Consider the following 23,152-nt stretch of genomic DNA (forward strand, 5'->3'; position numbering starts at 1 on the left):
ATAACAAGGTTCAACTGTAGTTTAAATAACTTGCCGGGAGAACTTATCTACTGCGCAACTTTTTAGCTCTGTTCAAGACTGAAGTGGCTTTGTGGAAAACAAGCTAAAAGAAAATTATTTAAAAAATGCTGTTGCAACTCCACTCCTCTCTTTAATGCCTTCGGGCTCCGAGAGTATGAAAATAAACAAGCAACATGTGCACAAGAGCAAGTGCAACGGCCACTCACGCCTCCTCCTTGCTGGCTGCTGCTGCTGCTGCAGCAGGCTGCCCTGTGCCGCCTCCCTCAGCTGGATGACCACCTTGAGCACCCGCAGGAAGAACGCTTGTGAGGACATCTTCGAGGTGAGCGCCCCCATCGAGGGAAGCTGCAACTCGCGGCCACCCTTAGGAAGGCGGCTGCTGGGTGCACCTCCAGGTCCGGCCACGGAGCCACCCGGTGCTGTGATCACCACCGTTGAATGTGTGAACCGGTCCTGAATGGTGCCTGCCGTTGTCCGGATGCCTGACGTGCCTGCGGTAACAAACGAGAGCCACTGTCAAGACAAGGACAATGCATTGTACTTTTAAGATGCTAGTCTGTTGTCAACTGAGTGAAATAGTAATTATGATTGAATTGTGGGGTTTAACGTCCCAAATATGCACAGTGGATTGTGTAAAGCAGTTGTAGAGGGCTCTGGGTCAATTGTGACCAATCAGGTTTCTCCAGCTTGGATTTAAACCTAAATGAATGAGTGTTTTCGCGTTTTGCCTCTATGGATGTCAGTTCACATGGTGGTTCTTAGCGAGCCACAGCGAGCAGGTTCGTTCTGGCACCTTGCAGTGGGCACGGTATCTATGCTGCACATAAAGTATTAACCCTATGCAAGCGACTTTTTGCGCGACAAGCGATGCGATCGACATGGCTGTTGCGTTCGCTCGTCACCCAGAAGTCAAACTCCAAGCGAGCGACTGCTTCGCACGATGACTCTCCAGTGTTGCCGGTATTAGGGGATCGAGTTAGCACCCCAAACCTGGCGTGGCACTTACTATAATTATTTAAGTTGATTTGTTTGGCTGTACAAAGCAACATAAAATATTTCTGAAGGTCTTGCAGTAGGTTTTTTTTCGTTTGCATATCAAAATTCCGTAGTTAGCTTGTTCTGTTTGTATACTGAGAAGCGCGCACGTGCACAAACCGGTAGTACGCCACTAATGTACATCCCGTTCCGGCTGCCTACTATTGGCTAGTCGGTCATTAGCCCCGAGAAAGAGGAATGGCGCCCTCTCGCGAGTGACGTCACGGCCAGGACGCCGCTCGCTCCGGCTCGCTCGGCTGCCGCGCGCGCTCGTTCCCTTCGTGTATGCTTAGGGTATAGGTGGCTCGAGCCGTACGTATTGAAGAATAAGTCGGCTTCTTTCAGCTGCAATACCTTAACCACAGTTTCTTCTTCAAAAGCGTGTGAGTCGAGAAACTTTGCGACTTGGATATCGCAAGCTAAGTAGCGTTAAAGGGGTCTACAAGTTTTTGCAATGCATATATGCGCCGTGTCTATCGGTAAATTTTGACTAAAAAGAGAATATCTGCAAATTCAACGCGCAAAGTTATGTATGATGCTTCGCTAAACACTTAACATTCCTTTAGTATTTAGCTATGAGAGGTATTGCATTTTACGTGGAAGAAAAATTTGGTAATTGGCGTCAACATGTTATCCGATATTAGAAAGACACTGCCCAGCGAAGCTGTCATCATGATTCCTATTACTCTGTTGTGTTGTTCTATTCAAATATGGCCATTCATTAATGCGTAAAAAAATAGTTAGGCGCGCATTTCTTATGAAAATGTTTGCTGCTACTTTCATCCCCCTCTGAAACAGGCCTCCAAAAAACGAATTGCTCATGGCTGCTAACACGACGGCGTGTCATGTAGAGTATTTACATAGTTAATTCACAAACACCATAGTAGCAATCACCTGAGAGAAAAGTTTCGTTGTTTAGATCGACAGCCACTCAATTGAAAGTGATGAAATGTATCATAGTGGCCCTCAGTAGCCTTTATCGACAATATGGCCCACCCCTGATCACGTAACGGTAGCAATCGACTGTCCGTATGGCGAGGCACGCTATGTTCGCGAAACCCATCAGTTCACTTCAACTTCGAATTAAAACCATAAAGCATTTTTTTACAGTGCCAACTGGAATGGCTAAAGTATTCTCGAGCTACTACTACGCAGCTTAGATTGCCTACAAAAGGAAAATTCAAGCACCTTTTGTCTCACCATGTCTCGATCCAGCATTATTTAATTATACAAACGGATAACTATTCACTTCGTCGGTACTTTAAAGAGAACCTTGCAGGCTAATTTAAGTTTACTCCAATCCAATCGCAAACATTCATAAAGAAAGCACCACAAGCCTTGCATATACTTTCACTTGATTTCTGACCCTCCACAGGGGGAATTTCGATATCTTCAATATGTCCCATACTACTAGTCATTGACGCTTCGACTGCTTTCTGGCTACAGCTATGTGGTCCAGCAGTCATACTTCACTAAAAAAATTGGGCCGAGCAGCCTGTGTCAGTTTGCCAAACAGATTCGTCATGTATATTCCTTAAGCAACAAGCACCAGTAAATTTCTCAAGTGAGTTTGATGTGATTTGATTTATTAATTTCCGTTTACACACACACATGTACAGAGGAGTGGTAAATGGAGGTGGATGAGGGAAAAAAGCCGCACAGACGCGGCTTGAGGTAATCTCACCCTCTTAGGTACAATATGGCTGCATGGGGTAACACATCAAGCGCCATATAAATTACATCTATATAGTGGCCATAAAACATTGCAGTTATACAATATATGAAAGCACAGTGAAATATTTCCACGATAACAATGCAAAACACACTGCGGCATTGAAATAAATAAATGATATTCACTTGGTAACATAGACAAAAAAAGAGGAACATAACATGCATTATTAATCATTAACAAACGCGCTCTAAAGAGGTGAGTTGAACGTGTAGCACGGAAAAGGGAATATATATTGGTACATTCCTATTTGTACTCTGTAAATAGCTGTAAGCCTTCATTAACTTTACTTCAAATTTCCGCTGCTTAAAAAAAATAAACACGTGAAGAACCGCCTAATGTTGACAAGCAGTTAAAGAAGCAAGTGAGGCGTGTAGAATCTAAGCTCCAGTATTAGTTAAGTCACCGTGCTACTGCCGAGCGTTTCTGTGAGGAAATGCAAAAATTCGACATTATACCATGAACTACTCGTCGTGAGCAAACCTGTTTTAGCGGAATAAAATCAACGTAACTGCTGTAGTAGTCATATATAGCCAGCTTTGTGACATACTTTTTGCACCGCGGCAGGTATGGTATCATAACTGGATTCCTATAGGCTATGCTTTTGCGATTGTCTATCCGCGTATGAAAAACCCGCAATGGGCTGGTCTGCGTCGCTTCGGCTGGCACTGTAGCGTTGCCTTCGAGAGCTGCATTGTTGTCTAAGAAATTAGCTCTTTGAATAAATGTTCGCAAAGGAAGACGTCATAAAAATATATTTGAGACGACCACCATAAGTATACAAGCAGAGAGAACGAGGGCGAACAAACGAAAACACCGCAGAAAGCGCCCGTACAACGCACGAACTGTAGCAGACGACAGGCGCGAGTCCCCTCCCTGACGTCACGCGAGCGGCGCTCGCAGCGCCGCTCATGTTCGTTCTCGGGGCTAATAGCACTCCCGGGCGACGAATTCTATATTTGCAGAACCGAGCGATCGCACGGCAAGACCGTGCGATCTGTTCAAGCGACGGCCCGATCCGTCGCTCAAAGCCATCGCTGTCGTGCACAAAGTCGCGCTCATGGGGTTTAGCCTTTAGACGCAGCTACATGCAACTGTACTGGCTAGCTACAGTGCCATGGTCCCCATAGCCTACTGGTAGCGCATGTAGCGAGTATAGCACATTTGCCATGTACACGACAGGCCTGAAGTGCAGGTGCACGCGCATGTGCTCCAGTTTGGCCGTGCTACGTGGTGCCGACCAGCCAAGTCCTGCACCAGCTTTACTGATGCATATAGCCACATCTAAATTGTGCATTCTGAAGCACTATCATTAGCTCAATACAAGAAAGGAACGACGCACTGCATACTACTGGTTTGCGAACGTCACCTTCAGTGCAGTTAATTTTTGAGCGTTTTTAAGGGCGAGTCCATACATTACGAGCTACTGGTACATTGATCACGTTCAGCTGTAGTGGATAACCAATCCGCGAGTTAAATTATTGTAATGGCTACTATTTGATTCGAATATACGAGTATTCGCACGCCTATACCAAAAAGTTCGAAATAATTGTACATCATACATCACTATAATGTTGTTTCCATCTGTTCTTTATGACGTCTATGTGCTATGTCCCACTGTCATTTCTGGAGTTCGAATTCGTGGCATGTTTTCTCTATTCAAATACACAGATAGAACTTTACAGGGACCAACAGAACAGCTTGAGTTATCTGTCAATTCTAGTTAAGAGGTTTCGAATTATCAGGATTTCATTGTATTAAAAAAATCAAAGTAGATATTTAATTTATGAATCTCACCACCACATTTTAGCGATTCCAAGCACTCCTGCTATTTTCACAAAAAAAATATGGAAAACAGTTTGCATGTGAATCTAAGCACGCCCTTTTTTGCAAGGAAGAGCGTGTAGCCAAGGCTGCCAAGCATGCTTATACCCAGTCACACAGGAAGATTTAATGTTATTGTTTTAACGTTATTGATTTAATGTTTAATGTTTTTATTAATCAAATGGTATTCACATATAATCCCACTAATCGGGATTTACACGGGAAAATTTAATGTAATTCGAATGGAATGACATTTGTCATCGAATGAGTTAGGGGAACTCAATCGCATTCGATATCGAACCGAATGCATACTCTTGATCCCAGATTGACAACAGCGACATGCAACGCGGAAAAATAATGTGTGCATCAGCAAAGTCAGAAGATATTTCTTTAGACTTATAGAAAGGAATAATTGTTTTTGCTGCCATGACACTTCACCACGGGCTGTGCTCAAGCGCCATTACTCTTTGCATCAGGAGTCTGTTGCGGCGGTCGGCCATATTAGATGTGTTGATCAAAGTGCTTTTAGTTGCGAATAATTAGTGTCAAAATGTTTTTGTCCGTTTTAAAAGTACTCGCACAAGTTCTTAAACGCGTTTAATAGGCCCAACATTTCATTGAATTTCACAAATTTTGTTCTAGATCGTCATTGCTATCATTTGTCAATACTATTATATTTTACTGTGTAGCACCAAGAGACCGCAAGAGACCGAATGGCATTTGATGCATCGAATGCCATTCCATTCGAATTACATTAAATCTTCCCGTGTGACAGGGGTATTACTCCCTCTGTCGTCGAGCCGGAACTGTCCCGAGTCCCAAGGGGGTGCGGCGTCAACGGCGCGATCAGCGGCTTCTTGCGCATGGCCACCTGGATCGGCGCGCATGACGAGAGTTCCCCACTGTAACGCGACGATCCAGGCGGCCATGTTTTGCGTTGCTGCCTTCTGAGACTACACGACAGACGGCAGCACAGAACACCAAAAACTAAGCCCCCTCCTCAAAACCGGCCAAAAGCGACTCCAATAAATATCAGCCTGTTGTATCGGCGGGGCTCGGCAAGTTTCGCGGCTGCCCGTTGCTTTATGAACCCACACAAGCGCTGCGTCTAGGTATCTCTTTTGAATGTTCCCAAATAAAAATGTTATTTCTTGCCCCCATCTCGTGATATCACTGCGAAAAGAAGGAAGCGTCATTCTAGATTTTTTGAACCTAAGAACCCCCCCTCACTATGGGCATAGCGATCGCGAGAAAAAGGGGGTGTTCAGAATCGAGTAGATAGGGTACTTAAATGTGCACTATTCAATTTGATTGACTGATATTAAAGTGTATTCCCACACCCCTACATTAAAGCATGTGGAGAAGCCTAAAGAATACGGTGAAGTTGGGTTTGCAGAGAAGAAAAAGAAATCGACATTTGTTCATTTCCGTCTGACTGGGCAACGTACCACGGAACTGTAGCGTGACAAACGCCTACTCAAACCAAGCCGCACTAAGGCAAACCAGGAGAGTGAACCCATCTGCCCGTAATGAGTAGCACTGGCCATCCTGTGATGCAAGCGTCACCGTCTTGTTACGGCAGCAGTGAAAAAGGGGAGCGGGCGCCATGCAACCCCAGAGGACTCACCAGGCTGCGGCGAGGACACAGTAGAACCTCGCCCCGCTGCATAGGCGTCGTCCCGCTCGTTCTCCTCCAGGGCAAGACGCTCAGAGGCAAGGCGGGCATTGAGTGTTCTCAGCTCGGCCAGCAAGGCAGCGATGGAGGCCTCGACAGTGGCACCCAGCGACCGCGCTCCTTCGAGCAGCAGCCGCAGCACCACCTGCCGCGCAGAGGGGCATCCACGCGACAACCGCACCAGCAGAGACGTGGCGTCTTCCAGGCCCTCCTCTGAGCAAGCTTTGGATGTCAGCGTCTGGGGATAGAACAGGCACAACACATGGCAAAGAACACTGTGTAGCAACCACAGAACTGATATGTTTATTCGGCTGCAGACTCCGCCAATGAACGGCGTCACTTTTTCTAGGGCAACCTTCAGGTCAGCCATTCAGCACCACCAGCAACTGTGAAAATTCTTAGTTATACTAGGTGGGACCCTATGGGGAGCCAGCATAGATAAAGATAAACATCACAGTTGAATTATTCACTAGGCTGACCAGTGTGAATTGAACACCTTAGTTATAGTCCACCCAAGTCATGCTACTTACTTCATTACAACTGCATTTTCTTCATTCATGAAAGAATAACAAACTGAGCAATTGGAGAGACAGTGTCTAATCATGACTCCACTTTCCAATACAGTTAAATCTCAATATAACAAATTCGGTAAATTGGCTTTTCGCTTTGTTATATCAAAGTTTCTTTATATTGAAATTAGACTTTTTATGCAAGTAAGTATAGTTGTAGATTAATTTTCCTTACGCAGAAGGGGCCCCTCAACATTTCAGGAAAAAGTTGAATGAGAGAGAGAGAGAGAATGTTACTCTTGTGAGATGGTGACGTGAAATATGGTTTCATGCCATGTCTGTATCTTAACATTGGCTGCATGAAGTGAAGGAACCCAGACCCGCGGCTCATAGTGTTGCCTGCAGCGGAACGACGCTTTCACGAAAAGCGCCGACAGCTGGAAGCGAATGCTTCGTCTGCCTCTCACTTGCTTTAACATGTTTCAGAATTACATGAGATTACACAACCTCCAGTAGTAAACTTGCAGGGAGACATTGCACATGCCACGCCATCTTAACACGCCGACTCTGCACATGCTGGCAGATGATCTCTAAAACAGGGTGCGTGGACTGCATTATGAGCTAAGCAGAGCTGACAGCCATGTGAAGCCATGGCTGCGCTAGAAAAGGACACACGTGGCAACCTGCAGGGGACATGACAGGCTGCTGCTGATGATGATGACTACCCACCTCAACTGCAAGCTTGAGATGCTGTTCAAGCACCACACTCTCTACATGCGGAGAATCGTCTTCCATGGCCACAACCTCCATGGGCTTGCTTGGGGCAGCCTTTTCTGCCGCAGGTGCTGAAGCCGCAGGTGCTGAAACTGCAGGTGCCTGAGCAGTGGGTGCCGGTGCCACGGGTGTTGGCGCCACGGGTGTTGGTGCCACGGGTGCAGTTGGCACAACTAGTGGCACTGTCGATGATGCGGCTGCAGCTGCTGCTGCTGATGCAGCCGCGACTGATGATGCCAGCGCTGCATGCAACAGTGTTCCATATATTTCAGACAGCAAATTACAAGAAGTTGGTGGCATTGAGCATGCTTGGTACATCACTTCTGCCAGGAAATCGAGGTCAACTCCTTGCTGCATTATTTTTCATTTTCTTGTGAAAAATTGGACAAGCCTTTGTTTAGGCCAGGTCTGCCTGAACCAGCCTTAACTTTTCTAAGAAAAACAATGCTTCTTTGTAATCTCATGTGTCAAAATTATCGCGTATCATAGCGATACACCATGCACCAAGGGTACTGTATTTACTCGAGTCTAACGCACCCTCGATTGTAATGCGCACCCCCTTTGGGTAACAAAAGAAGTCCTTTGTAATAGCATGCACCTCATACTTTCATACAGAACTGCAACCTTCTCTTAAAAAAGACGCAGTTTTGCCCGAAATGTAAAGCATCGATTGCGATAGCAGTAGACAGCCACACGAAGTAAGGATGCAGTAAAAGCTCGTTAATTAACAACTCGCTAATAAGAAATTTCGGATAATTCGAAGTCGCTGCCACGATTCGTCCAACAATATATCAAAAGCAATATGTAACGCATCCTGCTAATTCACACTGAAATCTGCACTGCCACCAGTAATTCGAACTGCGCACCCTCGTGCATGGTGAGAGTGCTAGTGCGCAGGAGCATGTTGGCAACACTGGCATGGCAGCGCGGGCCGCGCAGCTTTGCTTCTTCCAGTGCCAGCCCTTTGTTTAGGCCCGAGGGCCTGACTGGAGAGAGATGGGTTCGTGCCTGGCCAGTCATGGCCAAGGCCTCTGTTGCAGGTTCATTCTCTCCCTTTCCCAAGAGCCACCTCAGCGTTGGACAATGTTGGCTGCGTCTGGTTACGTCAGCTGCGCCAGCGCCTTGAACTGTAGAAGTTCTTGCCAATGTGACGTACCATGCGCTCACGCTACGTCAGACTATGTGCGCGCCTTAATCGAGACATTTTTCTTCAACTTTCATTAGTTCAAATTTTGTATAATTCAAATTTTCGTCGCGTCCCTGTGAAATTCAGATTAACAAGCTTTTACTGTAGTAGTTTTATCGGCCGTATAAACTTGTAAGCATTACTAACTAACTAAATTAACAAGCGCAGTGTCACACAAGCAGAAGCAAACATGAACACTTCTCACTCCTAGACCACGGAAACTCGCTATCAAAATGCTGGAGTGAGGAAGTACGCTAGCAGAAGTGAGCGAATTGACCTTCGTGTGGCCTCTCGCTTCAACGCAAACTAAGAAACGAGAATACAGCGCGCTTCGCCTAGACGTACACACTTTCTTCCATAGAAGATCGCTTTCAAGATAGGGCCCTCATGCGGGCCATACGTAGCAGTTGCCAGAGCAGAATGCCTCTCCTGTTTGCACCAGTCCTGCAATGCAAGTTTCAGGAACTCTGAACGTCCATGATGTGGCCCTAATTTTGTCCTTCTACACACACATGATCACTTTCCTGGCTGGGTTGGGTGGGTTCATCATGATGCAGCATCATGATGAACCCGGCCTGTCACGTGACATGGGTGCACGGGTGTATAACTAAGGAGTACATACTGTCACGTGACATTTTCCCCCTTCCTACGCTTAAGCTTCACCACAATACTTATGTTTCACAGCTTAACACTGCTGTATTGAGGCGAAGCTAACTTTCAAACCCCCAACATTGTGGAATGCGAGGTGTTTTCCAAACTTCGAAGCCAATCGCGAAGATTACAAAGGCGGAATCGGTGCCATTGCTGACAGCGGCGAATTCTTTCAACAAAAGAACACGGCACCGAACGGCAAGAAGCTTAATAGCGAACGTAGAAGCAGTTTGGCCTAGTATTGGCGTGGTGGTGGCTACGGCTGCCAGTGGGTCTGCGTACCAGAGGGCCGGTTCAAGGCAGCGAGATAACCAAAATGGTGGCAGTGGTGGCTTTGACTAATGCCGTTTCAGACCTGCTGTCACGGCAAAAAGTCAGAAAAATCGGACAGTGAAGCGTCCTCAGTTCAAAATTTCAGATGTTCTTATACAATGACTCTAGGGGGTACGTGGTGGTGCCGTGAAGAGCCTTCCGAATTATCGTGCACTAGGAAAGTCGGTCATTGACTGTACACTGGAAACTGCTCTGGCCGACGACACGGTGTAAAAGACTATTCGTTACAATCCCTCTCTTCCTCGAGCCAGCATTACCGTGACTTTTGTTCCCTTCCAATAAAATTACAGCTAATTACTGAGCTCTAGAAGCATGCCACTGCTGATGATGAGACAGGTGGTGCTTCGGTGGAGGGGTTTGAGTGCAGATAGCGCTGCCTCATTATGCAGAGATCTCCGCTGGGGTGATTGTTCTCGCAACAGACGACGGTGTTGTGCAATGGAGGCGATGAGATTGCCAATGACGCATCTTTCACACCAAGCCCAACGTTCACGCGAAGTGCACTCTCGTTGATCGAGCTGCTCACCGACTTCATGCATGCTAAATTATTGCTGCTAGTGTCCGCGCGGCAGCTGGACACTGCTGTTGTGAAACAAACTCCTGCTAAAGCAAGAGTAGATTTCTGACTATTTCAGTGCAGCTAATGCTTGATACGCTGTTTTTCTGAGGTATAAATAAACATTTGATTTTTCAGTCTACTTCATGCAGCGCCTATTTTTTAGCACAAGTGGCAAATTTGGTTTCGGAGCTACAAAGGTATGTTGAGCAGCTTTTTCTTTTTACAGCCATCCACATAGAGTGATCGATTATGACAATCAAACTTTTCATTCTTCTTGATATCCTTGCAAATGGACTGCACCGAACTTAAATCACTTTATAGTAATATATTTTATATTAATATTTATTACATCGCGATTCGGCCATGATAAGACTGCGCATTCCACCAATCAAGCAGAAGGAGCATCAAGTGCACCCACCTTCGGCAACTGTGGGGGGGTGATGTGGCTGCGGCTGCGGCTGTGGCGGCGGCTGTGAAGGCGGCTGCTGCTGTGGTTGCTGTTGTGGTTGTTGCTGCTGCTCCTGCCGAGAGCACGAAGGAACCTCGGTTGCCCGACCCAGCAGAGCCCCGTCAAGGTCCAGCGCGGTGTTGTTAGACGTAGAAGCTGCTGCAGGAGTGGGAGCAGCGGCAGCAGCAGGGGCAGGCGGTGGTTTGTTCTTCTCTTGGTCTGGAATCGCCATGGAGACCAGTGCCAATAGCCGCAACAGGCGGTCTGTCAGCACGGAGCTCCGTTTCACAACGGGGTGCGCCAGTAGTGAGATCAGCTGAGCCAAGGGAGATGACTCGAAAGACCCTGCACATGGAGATGTCGAAACATGTGATGAACAACCAATGGGAATTAAGTGTTCCAAGGGTGGTGGTAGCAAGCACTTTTTAATATCCTTGCTGTCCACCATGCGAGCTTTCCTACAGAACCATCTATCTACACTATTTTTTTCAACGTTAATGCTCCTTTTTTCAGGCAGCAGGAACATTGACCAAGTTGATACAGTGGCAAGAACGTTTTACTAGCGCAACAGCCATTGCAAAGATGATCAGAAAAATCATCAAAAGCAGCATTGTTGTGCAGAAGGTACAGCGATGCTATTCGAGACAGAACAATTTGGGAGATTTCTGTAAGCAAGTGTAGCAGTTGCTTGCTGCCTGAAATCTCTTGTTCTTATGAAAACATCCTATTCTCTTAGAGTCTACCCCACCGGTCTAATTTCTTCAAAACAGTATTTAGCGTGAATTGCATACACGCACCCTTCGTTCTGAGCACTGACATGCATTGACACCTGCGTAACGCGTACGCACCCGCGCTGCCTTCCTCTTCTGGCGGTGCCGCCTTGGGGGTGCGCTTCCCAGCACTGACACCCGACGCGTTGCAGTCGAGCCGCACCAGGACGCTCCAGAAGTCACCGTCCTTGCCTGGCTCGGCCACTAGCGGTGATGCCATGCCCGATGTCGAGGGTGCTGACCGCGATGATGGGCGGCACGACACACTGGTGCCGCCTGCATTTGTCTTGCCACTTGACGGTGCGCCTGGTGGTCCACCACGGACTTTCTCCGGGAGGAAATGGACGGGGAAGCTCTTGGCCAATGAGATCAGTGTGTCCAGAACATGCCTGGGGAAAGAGGAAATTCCATACTTCAGGCCTTCATTGTTATACAGTGAAAGCTCGTTAATTCGAACTTCAATAATTCGAATTTATGGATAATTCGAACTGTACGATTTGGTCCGGCCAAGCTCCACAGAAGTGTATGTATAAAAAAGTCCGTTAATTCGAACGCGAGAAGGTTCCCTCACGGATAATTCGAACTATGCTCGCTTGGCACACGGCCAGAGAAACGCGCCTACTGCCTACACACAAGGCTGTATTGCCTCCGAAACGGAGAGAACGGCGATAGAAGGCAAAATTGGAAAAAAATCTAACCGATGCGGGGCCAGCCAGAAGGCAGCGGCGGCTGCCGCCTCTCCGTTCTACGTAACCTCCGAGACTTCATGCCCGTTGCGAATCTCGGATGCTTTGCAAATCTTGTACAGCTGCTAATGTTGTGCGGAGATGGCACCGCAAGCGCCATCTCCGAAACACAGCGAATCAAGTATGTCGCAGCTGCGCTTGCAATCAAGAACCAACGAATCAGGGCCTTCGCCACCTTCACATGTTCAGTGTCTTTGTCTCGGCAGTCTTCATCGGTTGTGTACGTCTGTTTTCAGCTTAGGAGGCATCGGCCGTCGCGATTCATTATGATGGTGTTAAGCCTCGGCTAACGTTCGTTTCGGTGGACATCGGTGGTGTGGCACAGTCGGACTCAGAGCTTCGACTTCAAGATGGCGTGTGCCCGCGGCACACGCCATCACTTTCTGACACGCCAAATTTCTGACATGCCCTACTGCTTCCAAATCGCAGTGTACTGTTGCTCTCCTTCACTTTCGTTAGTTCGAACTTTCGTTAATTCGAAGTGAAGCGGCTTCCCCTTGCGGTTCGAATTAACGAGCTTTTACTGTATAAGGAAAAAAAAATCACCAACGATTACAATACTCCCTAATGTGAAATTTGAGCGCAGCTCTACATGTCTTTTATATGGCGATAAACCGAGGCAAAGAATTTGAGAGAGACATGTAGCAGAGTCTGCTTTTATGCATGACTCGTCGAAGGTTCTAGTGTAATCGCTGGTGCTGCTTGGCTTCCAGAAAGTACTACACAACTCATGTCGTGCATGCAATCAGTTTACAGAACAATCGGAAACGCTGACAGTCGGTACACTCTTAAAACGGTTGCACTCTTTGGGGTGTATATTTGTCCCACAATAATCGTCATCTGCCTTGCTTGCGCTTCCTTTCCTGAAAACTCGGTGATCGCTACTTTCCTGTCGAGAATGCTGTGTCACACTGATAACGCGCATGCCGTTCGTGACTGGGAAGTACCGGGCTCGCCGCGTTGAAGAAAGGAAACCCGGACAAGACAGATGATGATTATTGTTGTGGGCCAAGATATGCCCCAAAGGGTGTGAATTTTTCTAAGAGTGTACAAGTGCAAACAAGTGCCAACGAGAGCAGATGATAGCACAAAACAAGTGGTCTAGCTGATATCAGACACGAGTATGCATTGAGTGGTCGGGCAGCTTCGCATGACCCCAGTTTCCCACACGCACATCACTGAAAGGGCTACTCTCACGGGTATCCGTTGTTCACAGCTCTCGTCTAGTACTCTAAACAAAGATTGAAGTCTTCAGCAATGCACAGCAATACGAGCTGGTGTTTCTTAAGAACTGTTCTGGTGAACAAGCTCAGACACAGGCTTACACTTGGGGCTTTCAGCCAGCATGGGCACTTAAATTAGCGGAGCTATGATGACAACGCCAGCCATAATGATGGGTCAAATTGCACATGCATACAAAATTTTTAGAAAATCAGATGCAGCACAATCGGAAGCACAGGCCTTCCAAGGAAGCCAGGCCATTCCAGACAAAGCACCAAACAGCACATGCATTTAAGAGAATAGTACTCCAGAAGGTGGGCCAAGTAAATGTAAAGCCACAAGTCCATTAGAAAGGCCCCACCTTACACAAGAACAAAGATTTGTGCTGCAGAATAGCCAGCTCATAAGTATACTAAATAAGTCAAAAGCTTCCCTGTCTGTATTTTACTACGTCTCGTGCATCTACTTGGCCGTGCACAGCAAGTTATTACCCTAAAATTTAGAACTGCTAGTGGTCCATGCATTCAGGTCTGGCACTGCAGTTTTTCAGAGGAGGAAGAGAGGGCATCTATTGATGCACAGTGGAATCTCGATAAACGGAACTTAAACAAATCTACTTACACGAAACTGCCTCTTAAACTGAACACCATCCTCATGGTTGGTTGCTTTTATATTAATGCAATTGTATTCAGCCTTGTCTTTCAATGAATGGAACTCGTGATAAACGTAACCAATTTCCCTGGTCCCCTGAGGTTCCATTTAAAGACAGTCCACTGTAGTAACAAGTGCTAATCAGGCAAAATTATGCTCACCACATCACAAGCTCTTACAGCTATTGCACTGAACATTTTAGTGCCTAATCTTCAAATATTACTGAAGAGAGGAGTTACACCATGGCAAGGAGCTGAACCCACAACCTTGCACTCGGCAGCAGAGTACCTGAGCCACCATGGGGAGTTACTAGTCACAACTGCTTATCTTGGCGAATGTTTTAGCCTTGTTTTTATTTGGGGGTGTTTCCAAAAACGTGAAAACACATAACCAAAGAAGCTCCCTTAGAGCTAATCCCACTTGAGTTTGCACTGTGGCAAGATGCATGAGCCACTAAAACTGGTTTCAGGAACAGAAGCTACTGGGCAACAATTGCATGCCATCATTCCATTATCTACAGACGTTCAAGATTGTCAACTTGCTGGACAATATACTCAAAGTAGCTTTTGAGGAGCTGCTGCAAAAAAATACTCATTGGTGGATGTGCCGTCGGGGGATTTCATCAAGGCAGGGTTGGCAAAGACTGTACAGTTGCCAACCTATCTGCCAGAACTCGTAGGGAACGAAAAATTATCAAAAAAATTTAACAGTCCAAGAAATCGTTTTGCGCTGCTTTTGCGCTGCTTAATGTTTGGCATATAGGGAGCCACTGCTATTTTTGTTCGATGTTAGCGTAATTTTTGTTATATATACTCACTAACTATACCATCTTCAGAAATTGTTTGATATACAGAATTTGATGTATGCGGGTTCGATATAGTTGGGTTCGACTGTATGGCAAGGCGTGGAATATACATATGCCTAAATATATACGGAAATATTTGCTCACGGACAACTTTATTGACGCCGACAGCAGATTTTCTGTTGCACCGGGCCCTCAATGCTATGGTGTTAAAGCACCAGAAAGAGGAATGTGGAAACGAGCTGTGAAGCATGATAAAAAGAAAATCTGGTCTATTTTTCTTGTTATCCAATTGGAAAAACAACAGTCGGGACATTTTGCTGTCCCCGAGTGGGCCAGGCCAGGACAAAGGACATTTACTCAAAAGTCTGGACTGTCCTAATAAATTTGGGATCGTTGTGAACCCTGATCAGGACAGTCACTTAACACCATAATGTGCCCTGCAAAAATTGGTGCACATGCAGACTTGGTGCACATGCATAATCATTGCTAAATGTTGCTTTTATAATGTCACATTTTCTTGAATGCCATCATTTTGCAAAGTCACACGGCCACTCGAAGGCAGAAGGACGATGGCTAGGCAAATCCACGCACGTACCATCGTTCCCGTGCAAGCTGACCTGCCGTGCTTGCATCTCCTGTAGACCCTAACCCCGGAATTACCCTCTAGTAATTTTCTAGAGAAAGCTCTGTGCATTGCACAGTCTTTCAGGAAGCTCGAGAGGCCAGGTGAACTCACCGGCAGACGACCGGCGACGCCTGGGGGTGGATGGTGACTTGTGGGCAGGGGCGGCGGCTGCTGCAGTGCCGCACGATCTGGAAGACGCTAGTGCGGCAGCCCAGCGCGGCGTCCAGGCTGATGGAGAGCCACGACGGCTGCTGCTGCTGGAGGCCAGCAGACTGGGCCTTGCTCAGCTTCTTGCCTCGGGCCGTCTGCTGCTGCGAGCCGGGGCTGGCCGCATTGGCGCCCGCAATTGCCGCGCTGTCCAGTGAGGCACCGGCAGCCTCCAGGGGCTTGTTCTCTTTCGTCTTCTCCAAGATGGACAGGAGGGACTGCGCACAGGGAAACGATGGGCATGCGAGTTTAATGCTTCGCGGGTGGCTAGAAACATTTGCATGGCTGCAGAGTGCTGTCTTGCTTAGTGGTAATGGTGCTCGTAGAAGCATTTAACAATTCCTGCATCATGGGGCCCTTGGGCAGAGAAAGAAAGCCTGTCGAGCAGCAGCAATAAAGCAAACTGGCTTTTGCCCTGACAAGGGTTCATGTTCGCCCTGTCTCTGCAAATGAATCTACTGATAGCGTATTAACTAAGGGTTAGCGAATACCAAATGGTAGATCTCAAATTTAATCAAGAAAAAAAAAAAAGCCGAATGTCGAATCAAATGATGAATATCAAAATTCCACAAAATTTGATGCTTGCTAATTTGGGCAAGAAAATAGCAAGGTATCGGTAACGTAGGCACACAGAAACCAAGACATACAGTACAGTCTACTGTTAATTAAAGGGAACGCCAAATTCGTATGCCAGTACTGACTACTGCCCACTTGTAGTATAGCCGAAACCCACGACAACGAAATTCTCACAGCAACGAAATATTTTCATATCCCCGGCGACCGCCATAGGATTCAATGCATTTTGTACCTCTCGACAATGAAATGTTGCTGTACTACAATCCTGCGTCAATGCAATTTGCCGGAAAGTAACCCCGCACATTACCTACTTACTTAAGGCTAGCAGGCTCCAAAATGTGCTCAAATGCGATTGCTTTGCACTAAAGTTGTGTAAAGTACTACCACATTACATTGGTGTGGAAGCCACCACTTTTGGTTACAAAAGCAACTCCTCTTTTTTTAACGCCGCAATGAAATGCCCGTCGAGTACCAGTACTCACTTTACAGGTAGTCGCGAATTTAACAACAGCAGGCACGATAGCTGTGCAAGAAGGGAAGATGACGCCAGTCGAACAGTGTCCATACGTTGTCCACATCATTCAACATGGAGGCGATAACGATGTGGATGCCAAAAGGCCTGCAGCTCACATACGTTGCCAGATGACTTCAAGTTGTCCCAAGGACCAGTATATAGTCAAGGGGTGACTTTGTAGTAATATCTTTTGGAAAAGAAATCGACTTATATCCCAGACTATACCTTAATGAATTACTGATGTTCTGTATCACTGAGTACAAATGGAGTCATCAATTTAACAGTAGACATGTGTTTTGCGGCAATATTTGATTTATTGTGTGAAAGTCTTGCTTTCAGTTTTTCTCCAAAACGCAAAAGGGCTATACCGACTTTATGGCAGGGGGGTTACTGTAAGGCCAATCTGCGCAACTGACGAAAGGACAGAGCATCACGTGACTCTAGTGCCTGGCACCGACAGTAAAGAGCAGGTGCCTTCTGAGCCGTTTCATTGTCAGGTTCAGCGTGACTTGCCACCTGTTAAAGACCCCGAAATCTGCAGGGTCACGGCAAGTTCGTGCAACACATGAACTTATGACAATATTCAATGTGCTATTCAACACGCCACGGAGAAATTCGATATTTGCACATTTCAATTCAAGCTAGACTGTCCCCAAACCTTATGCACGCTCAGTTTTAAATTTTATCTATTTAGTACACACCGCAGGTTGAAATATGGTTCTTGCAGGGCAGGTGCACGCAAAAGCATACAAGATTAAAACATAAAAAGTATATATACAGATTCAGGAGCACTGTCACTCAGTAGGGAGTGGATAGGGCTCAGACAAGTCCTTTGGAAAATTGTATCGTGAAAAGGTAACTTACGGCGCCTGTCCAAGCACAATAAGGTGTTACTGTATGAAAATGGTCGTGACATGTCTGCCATGTGGACAGTGAGGCAGCAGTAGAGCAGATTTTCTAGTGCACAACGGAACCCCATTAAAAAAAGAATGGTGCAGGGAGAAATGGACTCTCGCATGTTGTAACAAGCAACCAATTCACTGCAACAAGCGACCCGAAGTTTGCAATAAACAAAGGAACTTGCAATAGCCAGGCGCTGCTCAAACATTGGGAGAAAGCATGCACAGAGAAGCTGGCAAGGCATCTGAATAAGTACGCATCAATTAGAGCCTACAGGGAACTACGCACACTGGGCCATTTCTGCCAAGTACAGGGCTACATTTACTTTGGAGCCTGCAAGGGTCTTCTCTGCATTTCACAATTGCCAGTTATCTTTAGTCAGCTTCGGCGCAGTAGAGCTGTGTTATGCAGTGAAGCGTACACAAACTATTGCAGTAGGGCGCAATTGTCAAGGAACACTATATGCGGCCCTTACTTATACACGCGCCATAACAACAGCATTCCTCAGATACCCGCAACGAGGAAAAAAATGAAACCTGCAGAATTTACTTGGACGTGATGCAAGTTTATCACCACTGTGAAAGCGCTTTTTAATGCCACCTATGATTCACGTATTATCCTATATACTGCATCTGACATTCTGCATTTCTCTAGTTGACTTGAGAGTGCTTGCCAAAGGCACTTCTTCAGAGCCTGTATTGTGAAGTGTTGTGTAGGTTCAAACCACTTTTGTTTTTCTAATCGCACGGCAATGTGTCCAAGCCGACGATCAAAAGCGAAAACAACTAAAAATGAAACAAACTTGTCAGAAAAATACAACCCCTGCCCACCGTTCGGCCGGCTTCCCTCGCATAAGCTAGCTTCTCAGTGACTACATGGGCGGCCACACCTCTACCCGAACTTCAAATTCATGCCGTAGGCACTGACCTTGACAACCCAGTGTCGCGTGGGCGGATGGTAGCAAAGGTTGCGGAGCACCCGGTGCAAGCGGCCCGTGTTGAGCCGTGGTTCATCCACAAACAGCAGCACCAGCAGGCAGGCCAGGGCCTCGTGGTCCAGCAGCTGTCGGCCACGAGCCTGCTGAGAGCTCGGCGGGCCCAGCGCACCACCGCCAGAGGAGCCGCCACCTGCGCCGCCCCGGGAGGACAGCGCGTTCCACGTCCACTGGCCCCGGTGGTGCGGCACCGTGTGGATCGTGTAGCGGGTGCCCATGCGGCCAGCTAAGAGTCGGAAAAACAAGGTACAGACACAGTCGAGAGGTTTGCTTGCATTTCCTTTCACGATAACGCTGGACTCGCTACCTTCACGTCAAGAATAATATGCCACACTGATAACACGCATGCTGTTTGTGACCTGGAAGTACCAGATATGCTGAGTTAAAGGAAAGGCATGCAAGATAGACGATTATTGTTGTAAGACAAAGATATTCCCCACAGGGTGTATGTAAAGAGTGCAGGCACGAGCCTTGCAGCTTCATGGTGCCACTCACCTGCCGACCGGAGTATGCGTGAAAGAGCCGTACCCCCGTGGGAGGAGAAGAAACGCTCCTGCATTTGCCGGTGACGGGCCTCGAGCTCCCGCCGCAGTGAGTGCGCCTCAGAGGCCAGCTCTGCCGGTAGCAGGGCCAGCAGAGAGTCATCCATGTCAGCCAGCACCTGCTGCCGCAGCCCTGGCGGCAGGGTCTGAATGAACGAGGCCGGGTCCACGGGCGCATCAGGGTTGCAGTTCTGTGCGGCGAGCCGCTGCTGCTCGGCACGCTGTTGCGCCAGCACCTGCAAAGGGCACAGAGGTGATGCGGTGTTGGGTGCCACTGACTTCAGTAATTTATGCTTACCAACAAAGGCTGCTTTACTGTCTATCAGGTCCCTTTCCAGAAACAAATAAGGAAAACAAGTGTTGCCTGCTGTTATAACACTTGTCCTACGTGCTTCCTTTATTGTCTTTTGCCCCGTTTGCACTGTTTCAAAGTGAACGTTAACCTTCTCGCTCAATTGTACACTTTGCCGTCGGCTTTAAACCTTTTCTCAACAAAGTCAAAAGTGCGGCCTTTAGTGAAGTGCATACGGTATTTACGGTAACCAAAGAAGGGAGAGCCTCACCTCCTCCTGGATGCTGGGAGGCAAGGCAGCCAGGAACTCTGGATTGACCTCGGTGAAGGTGGCAGTGCCGTCGGCAGAGGAGGCTGCCGCCTGCTGCTGCTGTTGCTGCTGCTGCTGGGCATGCGTGCGCAGCCGCTGAAGCCTCAGCTGCTCTGCTATCACCTCCTGCCGGATGTTCTCGGGCAGTGCTGCCAGGAAAGATGGGTCCACGCCCTCGGGAATCTCTACATCTGCAATGGCAGGGAAAAGGCACAACAAGCAAGAAGCACAGATAAGGCCTCTCTCTTCATCCCAAAATGTTTGCACTGGTGACACACTTGAAGCAACCATGATGGCTCCATGCAGTTAAGGGGGGAGGAGGGGATCAGAATTAACTTTTTTGTTTCTTGACAGAAAGGGCTGAAATTTGGCACACACACTGCACATTGCAATAAAGAGACAAATCTAAAAGTTCATTAGGATATGTTAATTAGTTTTTGTTTTATAAGAATTTATAGGTTCCTTGCTTGTGGAAAGCCTGGCACAGTAACGAAACATGATAGGGAGCTGGGAATACTTTGCATGTTTGCCCAGATGTCTAATCTACATCAAGACAGTGTTCGATTTTTTTTTTTAGTGCGCTAATAATTTTTTGCTCAACATAACATGCACATGACTGTGCTTCACTGCATGAAGCCATGTAGTAATTGTGAAATAATTAAATAATTGAAAGATAAAGAAACATTTCAAGACTGTCTTTAAGTAAAGCACAGCTTGTGGATCACAGCAAAACAAACTGTGCCAAAATCGGTCCAGCCATTGTTGTGCTACGCTTTCCACGAGCGAGGTGATTGACAAAAAAAATGCAATTGAGAAAACTGGCTGCAAAGTTTTAGCAGCATTGCAAATTTATTCAAAAGCACCAGGGCTGTAATATTTTGAATCATTGCTGTCAGGCATCTTCTTACACCTTTGCCTCATTGTTTGGTGGGCTTTGGATGCCTTCTTCAGGCGTTCTTTATCCTTTTCTTGCGCCGTCTGGAGTAGTGCATGACCACCATTTTCACTGCCAGACCGAGCCTGGTATCGCAGTGTACACCCACGGAACGCTGTTGGCATCTTGGGCACAGAGCTTTAGCGATCAAAGAGTTCATCGCGGAAACAGGCATAGTAATGAACGCACAGTCACAAGGGGCCGAAATTTGTTCTTGGCATTGCTGCTTCCGCTCAGTCGTGGACACTGCGCGAAGGGAGTCGCGAACACTGCATGCCTGCGCTTCTGCAGTCACCGCTGACACAAAACGCGGCTCGAGGCGCGTCTGAATCGTGCGACGATTCGTCTGGTGAGCCTTGAGTCACCATAAAGTATGTAGCTCCACTTCCCCCGCATAAAGGGTTCTCCACTTCCCCCGCTGGCCGCCGTCTTTTTCTCGCTGTAGGAGGCTTGCGCTTCCATTTTCCGAAGGCATGTTTCATTTAAAAGTTCTTTTCGAACGAGCGACGATCCATCGCTGACCTGGGAGCTTTCATAAATCCGAATTCTGCGAGTGTCAAACGAAGAAAGACGCCGGCGTGGTTTTCAAAGCAGACAACTGCGGACCGCCATGGTTGCCAGCTTCCCCGCTGCTGCAGCAGCAACCAATGGCGAGACGCCTTTCAGTACGGCAACCAATCGGAGGCCCGCTTTCATGGCAGGGCCCGTGTGACCGCCTCTAGCAGACCCGCGCTTCTTTTGTGTTTGTGTGTTTGTTAAAAGATGGCGACGACCGAAGAATTCGGAAACGGAATGGCGAAGCTTCGAGCTTTCGAACGATACCAAGATGGCGGCGTTCGGTGGCGGGAAAGACGAGTTAGGGCTCCGCGAACTGCGGTGATTTTACGCGATTTAAAGCCGTTTTCTCGCCCTACGCACTGATAAATTAATTTTTTTCGGGCACTTTTAGCGCGTTTTCAGTCAAACCATTTTGATACAATGTAGATTAGGCATTGCAGATACCGAAACGCGTCGTTGCCAAAAATCGATCTTTTTTGCGATTTTCGCGATCTGATCCCCGCGTCCCCCCTTAACAGTACAGCGGACTTCCGTTAATTTGACGCTGACGGGACCGACGCAATACAGTCAAACCTCGATATGACTAACACTGATACATCGAATTATTGCGTACGTCAAACACTTTCGATACCACCTGGAAAAACGCATGCATTTTTTTTAAAAATTTAAACGGGGTTGGCTAAAAAATGGATATATCAAATTCTGCCACCCCAGACCACGTGCACTCCGTTGACAGGCGGTGAGCTTTCTCGCAACACCCTCGAAGAGGGCAGTGGCGCAATGGACATCCCTGACTGCTACGCACTATAACTGCACACTTCAATTGCACCGAGGGCGCCATTTGAACATAGCGGCGTACACACACGGTGGCTTGGCTAGTTCAACAATGTCAACGACACATTGCATTTGCCGCACTGTCGCCTCCTCAGTGCCACACTCTGCTCCTACCACGCCTCGTGAGGAATGGTGGTTGGCTTCCAAAAAAGACGCACGAAGCACGCATTCATTGGGCCCATTCATAGATGCCTTGGCAGACGCCACTTAATCCTTTGTGACTGACACTGTTTCAAAATGCTTCGATTCACGGAACAAGGAAATATCACTGCAGCCAATGCTTAGGGGACTTGCCTTGGTCAGGGCAAAGACCAGTATTCTTGTCGAAACATTGCCACTAGCAATATCATTTGTTCAATCCCTGGTTGACCACTTCAAGCCTCAATCTTCCCGTGAACTTCTGTTTCGTTTGGATTCTATCTAACAAATGCGATGAGCTTATTAAAAGGTCTCAACAGTAAAAAATATTTGCCAGACTTAAAGTGCATTCTTTCACTTTGGCTTAATTCCCACACCACATCAATATTTTTGTATCCCCGGTGAAGGTCAAGAATGAAAACGCATTGCTTGCTTGCCTTGCAAGGACAAAAGGCACTTTCAGAATTGGCAAGGCAAAGCAGCAGGTTGCGCTTCCTTACAAGTCAGTATAATAAACAATAGCGCGAGATTGCGACCGCATTTCCATACAAGTCAGTATAATAAACAATGGTGCGAGACTACGAAGCAAGAGGCACATACCACCCAAGATGCTTGCGTATTCGTTGGATACAGAAGGCCCGGCTGCGTCAGCAGCACGTTGTACTGGGGGCGGCTGCGCTGGCACAGGAACTCCAGCTTCCCTGCAGAGCAGTGAAGGTAGGATAGTTTTTGTTGCGTGAAAGTGCAACGAAAGCGCGTGCAATGATTACTAAACATTGCTACTTTCATTA

General features: G+C 47.2%; 1 protein-coding gene across 11 annotated transcripts in view; it reads right to left on the reverse strand.

The window, feature by feature from the left end:
• The window catches only part of HUWE1 (HECT, UBA and WWE domain containing E3 ubiquitin protein ligase 1), a 182,475-nt gene that overhangs the window by 14,563 nt on the left and 144,760 nt on the right, over positions 1-23,152 (reverse strand). For all 11 annotated transcript variants that reach the window (XM_070540895.1, XM_070540904.1, XM_070540900.1 and 8 more), the window contains 10 exons: positions 22,962-23,062; positions 19,859-20,088; positions 19,249-19,531; positions 18,687-18,979; positions 15,674-15,987; positions 11,593-11,903; positions 10,715-11,089; positions 7,523-7,809; positions 6,237-6,522; positions 228-512 (listed from right to left, as the gene is read on the reverse strand). In XM_070540895.1, coding sequence (XP_070396996.1) covers positions 228-512; positions 6,237-6,522; positions 7,523-7,809; positions 10,715-11,089; positions 11,593-11,903; positions 15,674-15,987; positions 18,687-18,979; positions 19,249-19,531; positions 19,859-20,088; positions 22,962-23,062 — 2,765 coding nt within the window. The remainder of the gene's footprint in view (positions 1-227; positions 513-6,236; positions 6,523-7,522; positions 7,810-10,714; positions 11,090-11,592; positions 11,904-15,673; positions 15,988-18,686; positions 18,980-19,248; positions 19,532-19,858; positions 20,089-22,961; positions 23,063-23,152) is intronic.

This window comes from Dermacentor albipictus, chromosome 6, assembly GCF_038994185.2.
Source record: "Dermacentor albipictus isolate Rhodes 1998 colony chromosome 6, USDA_Dalb.pri_finalv2, whole genome shotgun sequence".
NCBI lineage: Eukaryota > Metazoa > Arthropoda > Arachnida > Ixodida > Ixodidae > Dermacentor > Dermacentor albipictus.